Here is a 16446-nt window from a genome sequence, read left to right as displayed (position 1 = left end):
CTTAGAGGGAACGGGAAATACACTTGTTTTTAGAATGACTGAAGCTACTTTGTGGCCCCCATCCCTGGTTAGGCTTTTAAGTTCACGTTAAAAAAAACTCATAAAAAAGGCGCCTGTCTAAAGGCTCTTACCTCCAGTTCCTCTCGTTTACTCTCCTCGTCTCTCCCAGTTCGACACCTCTCCTTCTCCACGGCCCACTGAAGATCTCTGCTTCTCTTCCTCTCCTCTACCAGCTGGTCGTTCAGTGCGTCCACCTCAACAGCCTTCTGCGATACCTCCGCTCTGTTGACAGACATAATATTAATGAGTTTAACGGTAATGGATGTTTTAGTCATATAGAATGTTTTTTGGTTTACTGAAGTTTGGTTCCTTCAAATTAAACAGTTATGATTGGAGGCAGACATTCACTGATGCAAAAACAATAGCTCTACTGTAAACACAAGAAAAATCCAGGTGTGTTGGATACATGTTCGTCGTGTCTGACCTGAGTGTGTCCAGCTCTTTGAGGTGTTTGTGCTGAGCCTTGAGCGTCGTCTCCAGCTCCAGTTTCGTCTGGGACAGTTCCCCCTTCAGCTCCTCCACCAGCAGCCTGTCGGCCTCCGCTGCTCCATCGGCTCCTCCGGCCTCCCTCTGCTCCTTCACGCTACGTTCACCACCCAGTGACACAGCAGGCTGGACACCTGAAGGACAACAATCAGAAAACATCAGTATCAGGACGTCTTCCCTCTCAAAGCAGGTACAAATAATGAACACATTACACTAGTAGGAAACAAAGAACACCACAAGCAGCGTGACTTTAAACTGGTTCACCTTGATGAAGTTGCTCTAGTTGACCGCGGAGCTGATGGATCTCAGAGATGAGACTGGACCTGTCCGCAGTGTGGAGCGACCCCATCGCCTCTCTGTGCTGGGCGTCCTGGATCAGGATCACAAATACAACACTTGGTTACCGACCAGAACAAATGACAATCAAAGGAGAGGAAAGACAAGATAAGTAATGTCAAATAAATGTTTGAGTAGGGTAAGTGTTCAAAAGCAAAGACGGGACTTAAAAACATCAAATTATTCACATCACACTTTTCAACTACTTATGTGTGCTGTAGTGGAAACAATCAATTGTCTTCAGTAATTCTTTATTATAAAAGAAAAAAACGTATCCAATGAAACAAGATTTTTTTGTAAACTCTGTTGTTGTTCTTGTGTTTGTTAATATCCTGCTTGTTTGACATTCAATGCTTTTATTGTGAAGCATTTTTGCAACTTTTGTTTTGAAAAGTGCTATATAAATTACTCTATATTACTTACTTTACTTTTAGTAAAAGAAAAAACGGACTGGTTTGACATAATATATTTTCTATTAAATACTTTACCATCTGTTCCAGTACTGGATTTTAACAATAATGAATAAATGAAAGCATATTTTCAGACTACTCCCGGTATAAATTCTTACAGTCAAATGTCTTTTCCCTCCAGCTAAAGTGCAGTTAAAATGGTCTTTACTCTCAACTTATGTGTACAACAGTGAACACTATGGAGTAATTTTAATATAGAGTGTGTTCAGTGCCAGACTACAGATTGAATTGTCATTTCGGACCTGTTCAGCCAGTCTGTGCTCCAGCTGATTGAGGTGGATGATGGCATCGCTGGTGTCCAGCAGGTCCAGCTGGCTGTAGAGGGCGCTCTTCAGCACGCTGCGCTCCCTCATAAACACCTGCCGCACTGCATCCAGCAGCTCCCCGCGCCAGTCCCTGCCGCCTGACGTCTGCAGCAAGTCAGAGACGCACAGATAAAGACACGAGCACACATACAGATGAAGACGAACATGACAGCTTGACATTGAAATCTTTGCTGCTTTGAACTGTGATGTTTGTGACAGGCTGAGCCGAGTATCCTCTACCTGTGTTTCTCTGTGTGTCTGCATCTGGGTGATGAGGCCTTTGAGAGACTCCACAGTCGCCAGTAAGGCGTCTCTTTCCTTCGCCCAGCCCGGGACGTTGAACTGGCTGCCCGGCTCGCCTTCGGTGAGAGGAAGCTCTGACAGAGAGAGCACCTGCATGCCCTCCTGGTGCACCTCACGGAGCAACGTCTAAATACACAAACACCACACAGACATGTTGTCGGGTTAACCATCATTTCTTTTCTAGTTCAGCAAAAAAAATTAAAAGAAAGAGCCCTTCAGAGATGTACTAGATATATAATGCTTACATATACAGTAAGGAAACAAACAGAGTGTGTGTACAGCAACATTTTCATGATTATAATAATTAAAATCACAATATAAATATCAGTATAATCTTATATTGTTGAAATGAAGGTGGTACCTTGATCCGGTCAGGCAGCGGATCATCAGCCTCTCTCCTGGCGCCCTCTGGAGTCGATCTGAACTCCTGCTGCAAACTCGGGAAATCAAACCCAACCCGCTGGCTGTAGTCTGAGCTGCTGTCTGCAAGAGGAGAAACATTTTCTTGAAACTAAATACTGGAAATGGATTTCCTATCACCAATGCTAATGGAAATGTGTGAAATGACTACTAGCAGCCACAACAAACTATTTTAAGCGTTGGAAAGAAACGCAGTGAGGCAGAAATAAGAATAGCTAAGCAGACGACCCTCTCAGGATTATTGTTGTTTATAGCACTCTATAAGTTATTTCTGTAAATTGTTTATTCAAGCAAAACCTGGAAACACATGAAGAACGCTGGAGAAAACATTTAATCATTGTCATTTTTCTTTAGTTCTAGTCAGTGGAAATTTGAGGAGAGACTTAAACATTTGAAACAGTAACATAAACAGAGGAGTAGCGCTTTAGGTGTGATTGTGCTGCATCAGTGAGTTGTTTCTTACCACTCGTGTAGCCATCTTTGAACAGTGATGTTGGACGGTCTGGTCTTGATGAAGGGGCCTAGAAAAGATTAAACATGATTCAGATCCTTTTACTGTATAAAATCAAAATGATAACACAACACAACTACACGTGTCCTTAGTATGTAACACCTTCAAAACGTTGAACTACTCTACATTAGTTACGATTAAACGTCCAACAGAATATTAATTGGCAACAATTTTGATAATTGCTTAATGAGTAAGATTTGTCAGTTGCGGTTTGGAAACACAACATTCAAAGTTGAGTTGTCCTCCCTGGTTCAACGAGGGTTAGGGTGCTCGCCAGACAGATTCACTCTAGTTTTGGAATAAACTTTGTCCACTTGGCATTTCACTTTGCTATATTTGTGGGGGTTTTTTCGGTGCTGTGTCCGCTATTTTTGTAGCTTCCTGTTGGATACGTGCTTACGATCTGGCACCAGGTCGCTACGTTTTTATAGAGGTTGACGCTCAGAAATGTCCCGAACGCAGCAAAATAAGAGTACACAGGCAGAGGGCTGCAGGTTCTCCGGAGATACAGACACCAGCACACACTTCTAGTGGGGCATTAATGATGATTGAGGGATTATTTTTGTATCTGTCTATACATTTTTTTATTTAGGAAATTCCTACTCATTGTGCCTTTAAGTCATTTATCAAACATTTCTGGGCTTCAGCTTCTCAAATGTGAAGATTTGCTACTTTTTTCTATTATAGGTCATAATACATTAAATACGTTGGGTTTTGGGCTGTTGATTGGACAAAATTAGCAATTTGAAAAATTTGTCATTGGTAACCTGTGCTGAGCATTTTTCCTAAATTTTCTGCCATTTCATAGTATAAATGATCAATAAACAATGAAAATAATCATTAGTTGAAGCCCTAATTTCTGATTCACACAGCAACTAAAAATATGCATCATCCATCATGTCTGTACGAGGCAGCAGGAGAAGAATCTTGCTTTTGCAAATGTGGTAGTTTTCAGACAAAATGTGAACCACAGCATGAATGAAATGCCTTCAAAATCCATAATAATAAGTTTGTAAGTAATGTTTTGCAACTTCTCTTATCACCACGCTGACTTACAGTACGAAGCACAGAGATACATATATGTAACTACAGTCATGACATACAGTATATACTATAAAACATCTTCCTTCTACAGAACAAACATTTTCCAAGTCTCAAGCCGGTCAAAGTGTCAATATGAAGAACAGTAAAAGCAAGACAGTATGCGTACTAAATACGGTTGATTTTTGAGTCCAAATAATCTTGGAAAATCCAGAAAATAAGTGTTAAATCTTATGAAATAAATGTTGAAGTCTTTGTGAAGTTTAATTGGCAAGATTTTTCTAAAGTTGCAGTTTGATTGACATCCAGCATCACACGTATTGCATCATGTCCTGTTAATATTTTTGTATTAAACAGTATACTATGAGGATTAGTATGTAATATGTACTCTATGTATAGGGTTGGTATGTAGTATGGATTTGGGACCCAGCTATTGTTTCCTGCCCTCACCTCTGTGGAGCGCAGCTTGTCGATGACGGTCTTGAGGGCCTTACACTCGTCCTCCAGAGCCTGTGTGTCCCTACGAAGGCTCTCGCTCTCCGAAATATGCCGAGCCTCCATGTCCAGGATCTCCGCCGCGTGGAGCTCCTGCATCTGCACGATCTTCTCCTGGAACTCTCCGATCACCTCCTCCATCTCTTCTTTGGTCGCAGACTCGCTTTCCAGGCCGAGGTCGGACATTTGAAGAGGTTCGGTCTGCGTGAACGAGTGTGCCACCGCCACCTGTTGCTGCTCGGAGCTGCTGTTTAGCCGAGTGCTGTGAGATTTGTTGGCGGACTGGCTGGAAGCGGCAGAGTTCTTCCTGGAGAGAGATGGTTTATCTTTGGCACTGCTTCCTTTACCAGCCGGCTGTTTGCCTCCTTTCCTTTTAGGCTGGGTGGTGGAGGAGGAAGAAGCAGAGGAGACCGGTTGAGGAGACGGAGAGGGAGAAGGAGATGAAGGACTTGAATCCACCGTCTTCATCAAGGCTGTTCGTACCTCCTGGAGCTCCTCTTTGAGCTTAGAGATGGAGAGCTCGCGGACGTGGAGTTCGTTCTGTAGTTTCTCATTGTGCTGCTTGTAGCCGCTGAGCTCTTCTTTGGTGGTATCCACATTCTTTCTCACCCCCTGCAGCTCCTCTTTGAGTTTAGAAATGGAAACTTCACGGACTTGGAGGTCCTCCTGAAGTTTCTCATTGTGTTGCCGGTAGCTGTCGAGCTCTTCTTTGGTGGAAGCCGCATCGTTTCTGACCTCCTGGAGAAGCTCCGTCATGTTGGCTCTGTCTTCATCAGCTTGTACCTTGAGGACGATCGAGCAGATTGTCAAATACTACAAATACTACACATACAGCCAAGTATCAATAAAGAATATAGTTTTTTCCTAAAAAACAACTAATCAGTTTTAGAGAAATATATATACACTGATAATACTGTATCATATTTCAGTTAAAACATTTCTGACTTACTTCAAAAAGTTCTCCTTTAAGGTGAGCGATGGCCATTTCCCGCTCCTTTAAAAACACAGTTGTATGTAATTAAAATGTGTATAAATAACACACATATACTGTACATATAATTAGTGAACTAATATTTGACTTCAGTATAGATGAAACAAGAGATGACACACTTAAAAGAACGGCTCAACATTTTGGGAAACGCAATAAATCGCTTTGTGTTGGAGAATTAGATGATAAGATCGATACCACTCTCATATAAGAGAGTAGTGTTGATCTTCTCATCTAACTATCAAATACGCATATTTCCCAAAATGTCAAATTATTCCTTTAAATATCAGATACATGTGCTCAAATCTCTCCACAACGAAAACATCAGTTTCAAATGAAGTGTAAAAAAACTACTTTTAATACTTTTAATTACAAAAAAAACTTAAAGAAACAGTACTGAGAATATGATTGTAAAGATTTTAAATGTACCTGCAGCAGCTCCTGCATCTTCTCTAAGCTCTCCTTGCAGCTGTTCAGCTCCTCTTTGGTGGAAGCCGCCTCATTTTGAGCCTCCTTTAACTCCTGTTGAAGCTCAGACACCTTCGTCTCCTCACGGCCTCCAGATGATACCTAAAGTGACAAAGTTTGAATATTAGACAAGAAAAGACTTTATAAAAAAGAAATGTAAAATGTAGTTTTAAATTGTTGTTCCTACCTTTTGAAGTTGCTCCTGTAGTCTCTCTATTGTAACCTTTTTGTCCTAGAAAGAAAAAGCACATGTTCGTCAGTCTCACCAAACATTAGAAATCCTTATCGTAGAAGTATGAACACTAGGAGGCAGTCACATACCTGGAGCTCCTCCTGTAGTCTGCTGCAGCTCTCCTTGTAGCTGCCCAGCTGCTCTTTGGTGGCCGAGGCCTCGTCTCTGACCTCCTGCAGCTCCTGAAGAAGCTCCGACACAGCAGCCGGCTGCACATTAGCAGAGGACGCCTGATAAAAAGGTCACAAGGATTCAAACTTATCAGAGCTGTGTCGGGCAAGCGACAACATCACACAGCGCTCAAACAGAGCGTTTCAGACAGAGGGTGAAAAGAGGTGCTGCAGCTCAGCCGGTATGAGAAAAATAAAGCATTTTCTTTACATTAAAGCATGTAAACATGTAATAGTAAAAACCCAAAATACAAGTATGCACCTGAAAATTTGCATAATAGGTCCTCTTTAATAATAAAATAATTCAAAAACATGCTCCAATATAGACAAATATTGCATATTACAAGCTTATATTTGTCATTTTTGGATGGATAAAATCTTTTAATTGAAGTGTAAAAATGCCAAGCTCAAAATGCTGAACTACTCCTTTATGACTTATTGTTTAAACTCTTACCCCCACAGCCGGTGACTTCCTCTGAGGCGTGCTGGCCTTCATCTGACTGAGCAGATCCATGAGCACGGCCAGCCTCTTCTCGTACTCCAGCACCTCCTCCTCGGAGCTGGAGAGCAGCTGCTTCTGGAGCTCCTGGTCTTTCTGCATCCCGCTGAGTCCCACCTCCAGCTCCCGTAGCCTCTGGGTCAGATGGACCACCTTCCCTGCGGGAACTTGTCTCGCTTGACCAATTCCACTGAAATCCATTTGGGGGATACCAAAGTCACCAAAGTCATAGACGTGTTGCTGCACATTTGGCTTCACGTGTGTCTCAGCCTGTCTCTGCTGGTCCTGGTTTTCTTTGGATCCTCGTGACTGCTGTTGCTGGAAGGCCTCCAGTGTGGCCTGGCTGACGAGCACTTCAGCCAGTTTCTCCCTCAGGTTTTCCTCCAGAGTCGAGACCCTCTGTTGGAGACCATCTGCATGGCTTCGCGTTTGCTCCACAAGGAGGCGACAGTGGCTCAACTCGCTGTCCTTTTCACCGACTATATCCTCGAGCTCCTGGATGCGGAGGTCCAACTCTTCCACTCTGGATGTTGCACTCTGCTCTAAAGCTTGTACTTGGGCCTGCATGACAACAAGACCTGCAGTTTTCTCTCTGAGAGCATCTTCCAGTTCGCCCTCTGAGTTGTCCGGTTTTTCAGTTTCAGCTAAAGCTTCTGCGCTCTCTTTCAAACGCAGGTATGTCCCCAGCAGCTTACTGTGCTCTGTTTTGAGTGTAATGACCTCTTTGGTGGCCAGGTCACTTCTCTGCTTCACTTCATCATATTCCTCTTTACTCGGCCCCCATACGGCGCTCTCTGGCTCAGCCTTGGTGTCGTCCTCTTCCTCTGCGACCTGCTTCTGCTCAATATTGGCCAGCTCCTGCTGAAGCCTGTCTATGACTGCATTCAGTTGGTCGAGCTCCTCCTCATTATTCTTCTTCAAGCGTTCTTGTTCGCTCCGCAGGCACTCCACCTGGGACTCCAGGTCTTTAATCAGCTCATCCCTCACATCAATTTCCTAAAGATGAATACGCAGACGTTATTAAACCATAACAATGCCAGATTTGAGGAGTCCATAGCTATCCCGCTATTCGGATAAACCTCTGAGTCTCTGTTGGTGCTTAGAGAGATTCTTTGGGCCCAAGATAATGTAGTTTTCATTTCATTTAAAATTGATCAGATTGTAAGAACTCTTTAGAGACTCAGAGGTTTAGTAAGCCACCTCGCATGAGCACATGATCACCTCACAACAGACGATGGTGCTGTACTTACCTAAAAAACAAGCAAAACTAACCCAACAAAAAAATGGAGCAAACAAAAATAAAAAGCGTATACGAATGCAGAAAACACACACACACACACCGATGCATTAACACGGAGCTATGCGTATTCGAAATAGACTCAAAGTCTATTTTGTATACGCATATAGCGTTACCTTGTTATCAGAGGCTGTTTCCGTTTGTTGGAGCTTAGTGATCTTTTCATTAAGAAGACCTATTTCCCTGTCCTTCTCCTCCATCACCTTCAAAATCAGAGATTATAATGCGATGGCTATTAATAAACACGTCACGCGAAAGTCCACACAGAGTCGGCCCTCGTGGTGGACGACTGAAAGAACACTGATTGAGTCAAAGGAGAAGACATGTGCCGCAGCGGCAGTGAGTCTTGCATTGCAGAATAACGGGCAAAAAAAATCTGAAAATGTGCAAACTAAAATCAGCAACAAATATCTTATCTAAAAAAAGAGCATCCGAACCAAAGTGTTTCTGCAGTATGAGGGCAGAAATATAAATGTTATATGGACATAATTGTGGTACATGCATTACATAAGAAACTGTTAACACCTGATGGGAGCAGTTTTTGGTTGTGTGAATACGCCAGATCTTGTGTTGTATTTTTGCACTTAAAATACAAGCTTATCTGCCCATGTCACACGTCGGTCACAGTTTTAAAGTCACAGTTTGCGAGTAGAAAGCATTCATACATATGTAACCATAACTGAGAATGCAAGTGTAAACATTTTTTAACACAATATGTGGTCAGCGTCTGTCTGCTAATGAGAGCCACTGTTTTTAAGAAGCCAGCGTAGCTTCACACACAACCAGACTCGACCACTTTTGGAATTCACAACCTCACGTAAAGATAGTGTAAAAAGTCCTCGCAGCAGGATGGCTCTTTACCTGGAGCATGGTGTCCCTCGTTTCTAGGTATTGCTGCTGGCTGCTGATCTCCTTCCTCTGGATCTCCAGCTGCATGTGGAGCTGCTGCACCTCCTCACTCTTGTTCTCCAGCTCCTCTCTGAACTGCTCCAGCTGCTCCTCCAGGTTACAGATCTGAGGCGACAGGTAAACACGACGAGCACTTCAGAGGAGACGACAACTCAGATTTTCTCTGCTTTACTTGTTGTAGCTACTAATTCTCTACTTACTCTAAAACAAAAAATGCAGATATCAAAGGATACTACAGTACTAATGTTTTTTTCCCCTCTCTGCAGGACAAAGAAGCGTATTTATACATTACATGCAGTTGCTGTAACGCCTACACACTGACTCCAAACCACCAATTTATTCACAAACATTTCATTCCCAGTTGGATCTTCGTGAGATTGAAACATTATCCATTTAAATAAATTTGTGCACAAATTGCTCTGCACACTAACCTCTTTCTCTTTCCTCTCCAGAGCTTCTCTCTCCGTCTGTAACTGAGCCTCCAGTGTGGACTGTTTTGCCTCTGTGATGGATGCATGCTGCTTCTTTTGTTCAACCTGCGACACACACACACGACAAGACACACATGAAAGAAACTGTTTAGCACAGCAGTTATTTACAACATGCGCAGAAAGGCGTGAAGGAACAAACTCTTTTCAGATCAATTCTACAAATGCATTTTGTTCATTTATCTTGCAACTGGAACTCTGTGCCATTTGTCAGCTGAGCAGCACCACAGCAGATACATGAGCACTTCATACACTGCTCTTTTTGTTCACTCAACACAGCCCTTCACGAACACTGGGGGGCAATCTTGACAGTTGCTAGCTCATCACCAACAACAAAACTGCCGGGCGGCTGAAGTAGACCCACCCACACATTGTTCTCCCTCTCTGTTTGTCCCCCCCGTTCCTCCTCTAGCTGACACCTCATCTACATCCTCTCACACACACCCTCTGCCATGCTCCACGGCTATTGTTCAGACTGCTTTTACTCTCATGCCGTCTCTGACTCAGTCTCCTGCACATCCTTCATCTCTCCCTCCCCCCGTCCCCTCCCCTCCCTTTTCCTAACCTTCTCCAGGGACTCAGCGCTGGCCAGCAGGGCCTGCTCCAGCTCGCGGATGCGGCTCTCCAGCTTGTCAATCTCTTCGTCGCGCTCTCCCAACTCACGACGCAGCTGCTCTGAGCTGAGCAGCAGCTCACTGCACCAATCCGCCTTCTCCTTCAGCTGGGAGGTCAGCTGGTCCACCTGGTAGTGAGAGAGAGAGCGGGAGAGAGAGAGAGAGACAGAGAGAAAGAGAGGGGGGATCGTTTAATGAGAATCGCTCTCAAGACACCACTCGCTACAGCATAGCTGGTACATGTACAGCTAGCTGGGAGGTCAGCTGATCCACCTGAGAAAGGAGGGGGCCGAGAGTGAAAAGAGGTGCAGGGACAGAGGAGGGGGAGAGAGAGATTTCATTCAGGGTGACACAAACCACAGAGCAGTACATTAAACCAGGAGGACCGCTGGCAGGTAACTGATCCATCTGTGAGACGGGGAGAACATCAGCAGATCAATGAAGGGGAGGAAGAGGGGTCCACAGGAGGAAGGTCGGTTTAGGATGAGCTCAGAACGGGGAAATAAATCTAATCCCCTGCTTGATTAAACTAGAAAATGATGTTGCTTCATAAAAGACTGACTGACTTTTATGCATCCTGTTGTTTCAGGAATGCATTTATAAGGATGTTATGACACAGAGTTTCTATTTAAAACAAAATGACACTGTAGTAAGGCAGATGAAATGCACCCCCTCACTGGCAGCCCTTCATTAAATATTAATGTGACTAGAGAGTAGGATGGACGCGTCATGAGAGTACTTTGCACTGAATGCTCTATTTATATTTCATTTATGGAGGGATTTATAGTCAACTCTAGTGCGTTTTTTTTAATCCAATTTCTTACCAAGACATTGCTAATGTGGCAAATAAACAATGTTAAATTGTTAGTTTTCATATTAACAATTCATATTGATGTAAGAATGTACTTTGCATGGCCTCAGAAAAATATGAAAAGCCTTTCAAAGTATGCAAAAAGTGGGTTTAGTTTAATTTTATCTAAAGGAAATCCTCATTAGGGAGGATACTTTTATTTTTGTTTTTCTTTTTTTTTACTGTTTTGCTGTTGAGTTTTACACCGGGACCTTAAAGGGAGAAACAAGAGGAAGGAATGACATAATGACAATGTTTTGAAGTCGCTTCCAGATGAAGACAAACACAGCAGAGAGGGATCAAACTGGAGAAAGGAAGAGGAGAAGGATGAGAGAGAGAGAGAGATGGACAGGCCATTAACTGCTACAGGGTTGGGCGGGATCACTAAAATGCACTAAACGCTCTCTGGGGGGGGAGACTTGATTCTACGTGTAGCTAGAAGCAATACCTTAAAGGTTACTCCATCCACCTGTAATAGCCACAGGAGAGAGAAGGCAGCGGCGTAAAGGATCAGAGGATGGACAGTTCAAGGGCAAGAGGGGGAAGAAAAAGCACTTAGTGATGAAAATGTGGCAGGAGTCTCCGGAAATTATAAAAATAGAGGTTATCTTTAGGGTATTAGCCTGTGAGTTTAAAGCAGAGGTGGAACTGATGTTTAAATCATATAGCATAAACACAAGGAGCAGAACTAATAGCTACTGTAACTACAGTACAGCATAAATCAAAGCTGCAATCATAAATCATATAACTCAAGACGTTATCTAATTTAGGAGGGAACGAACTGGTCACTCTGGTCAAAGACAGTCAGGAAAGGACAGGGGACATCATGATATCACTGAGCATTAATCTCATCTTCCTCTGATGGAATAACGGACTTATCTTGTCAAATTATGTTTCAGATCGGGCAACAGTAATGCTCCGAGGGCCCATAAGCCAGTGCGGCTTATTTTCTTTTATATCATCAACTGAGTTGAATTGAGTTTAATGTCTTCATTATAAACCTGATGCCTTCAGAATAAACAGGATGTGATGCTTTACTGGCAAATTACTTTGTCCTGCGCAAAGATTCAGTCGATTGGTTTGAGGACATAATTAGCACTTCAAATGACGACAACAGCGTTGATCAAAATTACAATTTCTCCTTGCCCGGAGTGAACTGGAGGCTAGATTGTGAGTGGATGGAAAATGACAGTCGAATGACGAAATCATTGAGAAGCCAACGAATATTAACAGCACAGACAAAGCAAATCAACAACATTAAGGTTCAAACTGACAGCGGTTACTGCTGTGATGAATGAGACTGAAGCACAAAAAGAAATGTCCTATTTCTATTTGGTGAGGCAGGTTAAGACTTTGTTTCTATTACTGTCAAATTCTCCTCAATACTTCATGTATATAATGAAATTAAATTGGGAAAATTCAGTCAACAATTCAGGACAGGAAGATAATCAAGATCCTATAAATGGTGCAGGTGTAATGTGTGCCAAAGCGGCATTAATGACTTTTTTGGCCACTTGGGGGCAGTGGAACAAGATGTAAACACGATATGGATTTACTATAAACTTCTAAAGTTGATCTGGCGAATATGTTAGCAGATACAGAGCAACATTAGCATTCATTTGGAGTGGAAATATCTGTCGCTTTAGCTGCTAAATGCTCCACTGTGTTCACCAGCTAGTTGCTAACTTTGTCTGTCTGCTGTTTGGTGCTGAGCAGGAAGCGTTCAGCGGGTTGATCTGAGCTTTTTAGTTGAAAACAGCGACTGGAAACGAGGTTGATGAGAGCCGTGAGAGTGAACTGAAACAGTTAAGTTGTAAAACCAAAACAATATGCTGAATTACTTTTTAAAATCTGGGTCGAGGGGATAAAATTATGCAGTCGCAAGTGACGGGGTAACCTTTAAATCACGCAAATTTCGAAACTCTCGCGAGATGGTTAAGGTTAGGCATTGACATCAAATAGTTAAGGTTAGGATAGATCGTCGTGCAGGTGGTCTCGCATGAGTTTTTACAAGTTTTCGCGATTTAAAGGTTACCTTTTAGACATTGACGGTAGCTTGACTATTTAAAAATGACAGGTTTGTGCAGGATGTCCCTGTGCCACGCTGACGGTTCTCTCTGACCAATCGGTGGTCTGTAGTGTTTTAACTCCACCTTTTAGTATCGGCTCAGCTCACTTAGAACCTCAACCGAGGTGGTACCAAAAAAACAGGGACTATCCACAACTTTTGCCAAAGAAAAAACAAAAAAAAGAGCGAGTTGAGTAGAGCCGTGCCGTAACATGCAGTGGAAATGTGACAAAATACACTCCAGCTGCAGGTGAGAGGGTGATAAATCTCTGTGGGTTCGTCACTACAAGCGACACCTTTCACATTACACGTCTTCACTTAATCCCTTGTTAAAATATACACGTTGACTAGTGCAACTTTAAGCTAAATCATTTGAATTCAGCCTTTAAATTGTCAACAGTTTTCACTGAGCAAATCAAATCAGTCAAAATACATGTCAGACAAACACATGGCCTTATTTTTGACAACATCTTGTATCTAACAGCCGCACCAGAGCAGTGATTAACTTTAGCAAATCTTATCACTCCCTCTGTATTGTGTATTTGATGATCGTCCAATTAAAACCCGCTATTACACAACTTACAAGGACGAACATTAATCCCACTCTCACTCTTCCGTCTGCAACACTCAGACTATTTGGTGTTATTTTCGAGGCCGCACAGGTAATTCTACCAGCTCTATTGTTCCGCTGTGTGACTCTTCATAGCCTCAACAACAGTGTTGTGTTAAAAAAAATAAGCATCTCTATTAAATGCCTGGTCCTCTGGCAGAGAACGGAGCGTTCTCCTGTTACCTCTCGGTTTCTTTGCTCGGAGCCAGCCTGAAGCTTCTGTGGATTCTTCAGCTGTTGTTCCAGTTTTTGGATCTCCTGCTGGAAGAAGTCCCTCTCGTGTTCTCGGTCCACAGCTTGTTCCTGGACACCAAAACAGGAATATGAAAGTGTTAAATCTGATCTTCAGGCTCGCCTTATTTGCACAGACAAAATGTAAGTGTTGAGAAACTGGTTTGCCTGTCAAAAAACTCGTAGGGAGAGCAAGTGTCTATGTGTTGAGTTTCAATTCAATTTTGTCTCTCACAATACACTCAATAAAATCTATTCTGAGACATATTTTACATACGTTGACTAGCTTGAGCCTGAAGCTGTAATTTGAATTTTTAGCAGTCATCAGTGAGCCCGACATTCAAATTAATCTGACTGTCAAAAGATCTTGAAGTAAAGCACACACCGTGTACATAATACTCACTGTTTCTTGTAAATTCGATTAGATTATGGGACATATTAATGTAGGAATATATCTTTGATTTGTGCGTTTTTTATTTTATTGTTATTATTATTATTTTACATATATAGGAGTCACTTTATTTGTTGACCAAAATATTACAATGTTTATATAAAAATTCAATAAAATGGTAATTCATTATTTAATGTAATCAATTAATTTAATTTATTTTATTTAATTAATCGGACTGTCAGAATGACTGAACTGAACTGCCTGAAACGCCTTGCTTGAAGTCCCGCCTTTTCTCTCATAACATGGTGATGTCACCAAGTAACACATTTGCATAATACCTTCCTAGCGGCTAGTTTGGTATGAGAAAAATAAAAATGTTGTCACCTGAAAATGAGCATAATAGGTCCTCTTTATTAAATTAATGTTGAAAATGAAAGTGAAATTGACAATGTCCCACAGCCCAAAGTGATGTCTAAAACCCCAAAGATATTTAATTTACTGTGATAAACTTATTTTACATTTCAGAGCTGGAAACACATAGTGGTTTGGTATTTTTGCCTAAAAATGACTTCATCATGACTGAATTCATCGATCAACAAAATTGACTAATCATTCCATCTCCAATGAGAGCTGGTGTAACAATTTCATTCATGATTTAAGGCTGACCACAAAGGAATACAAATATAATACTTTTGTCACTGACATGAGAGGATACAGAATTTCTTTGTGACTCACATCGAGGAACCTCCTGTTCTTGTCCAGCTGTTTCTCCAGAGCTTGGACCTGCTGATGGAGGTCTCCGCTCTCCGTGCTCTGAGCTTGCTCCAGCTCGATCACCCTGTTGACCTGCTCCTCCAGCTCTGCCTCCAGCAGCTTCACCTGCTTCAGGAGGTCGGTGTTCTCCTTCTCCGCCTGCCGCTGGACCTCCACCTTCTCTTTCATCAGCTTCTCCGTCTCCTCCAGGAGGTCTACAGATACAGCGGAGGAAGGAGGAGAGGTTAGAGGTCACGGCCTGACAACTGAAGGTGGCTAACTGCAGTTAATGAATCATTCAGGCTTGATTTGACGAACAGGATGCTGAGACGGAGCTAGTGAAGAGTCTGAAGTCTGTGAGCCATGTGATTAGATTTAATAGCTTTTTGCCATGTCGTTAAAAAATAATTCTTCTCTGAAATTGTATATGTTGTGCTTTACAGCTTCATCTGAATACATGGCTAACCTCAGACTCTTCCAACATCTCAGTCAACTTCCCAACATAACGCCCCACTACCCAACATGATTCCCCAACATGATGCCTCTTTGCCCTTTACCAGTGAAGTTAACAACCAACACCAGTTTACCCAGGATCAAACCCCGCAGGATTAGTGCAAAAGTAACAAGGTGAGAGAGTACAAATGACAGAACAAACACGTGGACAGCCCAGACATCGCCATATCCATGCCCAATAAGCATTTACAGGCAGAAGAGAGGTACTTCCTCAACAGCCAATCATCTCACTCACTCAAAGAAATGCTGCAAGCGCAGCAATTACAAATCTAAAATATATATAACAATTAAAAAAGAAACAAGTCTTGATTCAAAGTGTAGATGATTGACAGTTAGGAATTAATGATTACATATAATTGTTTTTTAGATTGCTTTCATTTCATCATGCTAAAATGAGCACTAACATCGACTCCAAGACATTAAAAGTGACGAACTGGGACAAAAAGAAAAAGTCAAAATGAAAAGCTGAAGCAAAGGTTAGTGATTGAACTGAGTGAGTGTGTGAGCCCATAGCAAGCAAGCTCCAAGCTTTTATAGGTGAGTTGCTGGATTAGGGTTAAAGAGATATGTACTGTCACTCAGATAGACAATTATAGAGAACATAGAGTAGACATGACTGAGCCATGCTCAAAGTGGACACACCTGCTTCAGGTGCTGCAACCATTGCAGCTTCAACTAGGCCTACAGGAGGATAAGAAAGCACAGGAATGTAACATGCTCTTGTTGTTTGTCATGAACAGAGATAAAGAATAGAAACGGGTGAAGATAGAAAGTGGCAGTGCTTTTCTGTCTGTTTCACAGTAGCATGTTAAAGCTGTTGAGAAGAGGCTGTGAAAGGAAAATAGCCCTTTGGGTTTATACCTTTAAATACTCACCACTGTATCAGAGATTCATGGGATACCTTTTTTTCATAATACAGGAGTTATAATGCACAATTA

At 42.3% G+C, this 16446-nt stretch overlaps 1 protein-coding gene across 5 annotated transcripts in view; it reads right to left on the bottom strand.

The window, feature by feature from the left end:
- The window catches only part of akap9 (A kinase (PRKA) anchor protein 9), a 70222-nt gene that overhangs the window by 4573 nt on the left and 49203 nt on the right, over positions 1 to 16446 (bottom strand). For 3 of the 5 annotated variants that reach the window (XM_074613655.1, XM_074613657.1, XM_074613659.1), the window contains 20 exons: positions 16151 to 16189; positions 14978 to 15210; positions 13804 to 13923; positions 10044 to 10220; positions 9422 to 9526; positions 8943 to 9095; positions 8198 to 8284; positions 6740 to 7780; positions 6205 to 6345; positions 6071 to 6115; positions 5845 to 5985; positions 5377 to 5421; positions 4383 to 5210; positions 2844 to 2901; positions 2322 to 2443; positions 1898 to 2086; positions 1595 to 1762; positions 811 to 916; positions 485 to 680; positions 132 to 282 (listed from right to left, as the gene is read on the bottom strand). In XM_074613655.1, coding sequence (XP_074469756.1) covers positions 132 to 282; positions 485 to 680; positions 811 to 916; positions 1595 to 1762; positions 1898 to 2086; positions 2322 to 2443; positions 2844 to 2901; positions 4383 to 5210; positions 5377 to 5421; positions 5845 to 5985; positions 6071 to 6115; positions 6205 to 6345; positions 6740 to 7780; positions 8198 to 8284; positions 8943 to 9095; positions 9422 to 9526; positions 10044 to 10220; positions 13804 to 13923; positions 14978 to 15210; positions 16151 to 16189 — 4145 coding nt within the window. The remainder of the gene's footprint in view (positions 1 to 131; positions 283 to 484; positions 681 to 810; positions 917 to 1594; positions 1763 to 1897; positions 2087 to 2321; positions 2444 to 2843; positions 2902 to 4382; positions 5211 to 5376; positions 5422 to 5844; positions 5986 to 6070; positions 6116 to 6204; positions 6346 to 6739; positions 7781 to 8197; positions 8285 to 8942; positions 9096 to 9421; positions 9527 to 10043; positions 10221 to 13803; positions 13924 to 14977; positions 15211 to 16150; positions 16190 to 16446) is intronic. The other 2 variants (XM_074613660.1, XM_074613658.1) reach the window with 2 other exon arrangements.

The sequence above is a fragment of the Sebastes fasciatus genome, chromosome 17 (genome assembly GCF_043250625.1).
Source record: "Sebastes fasciatus isolate fSebFas1 chromosome 17, fSebFas1.pri, whole genome shotgun sequence".
NCBI classification, from domain to species: domain Eukaryota; kingdom Metazoa; phylum Chordata; class Actinopteri; order Perciformes; family Sebastidae; genus Sebastes; species Sebastes fasciatus.
The sequence above is the reverse complement of the archived record's forward strand: the minus strand, read 5'-3'. Positions and strand labels throughout refer to the sequence as shown.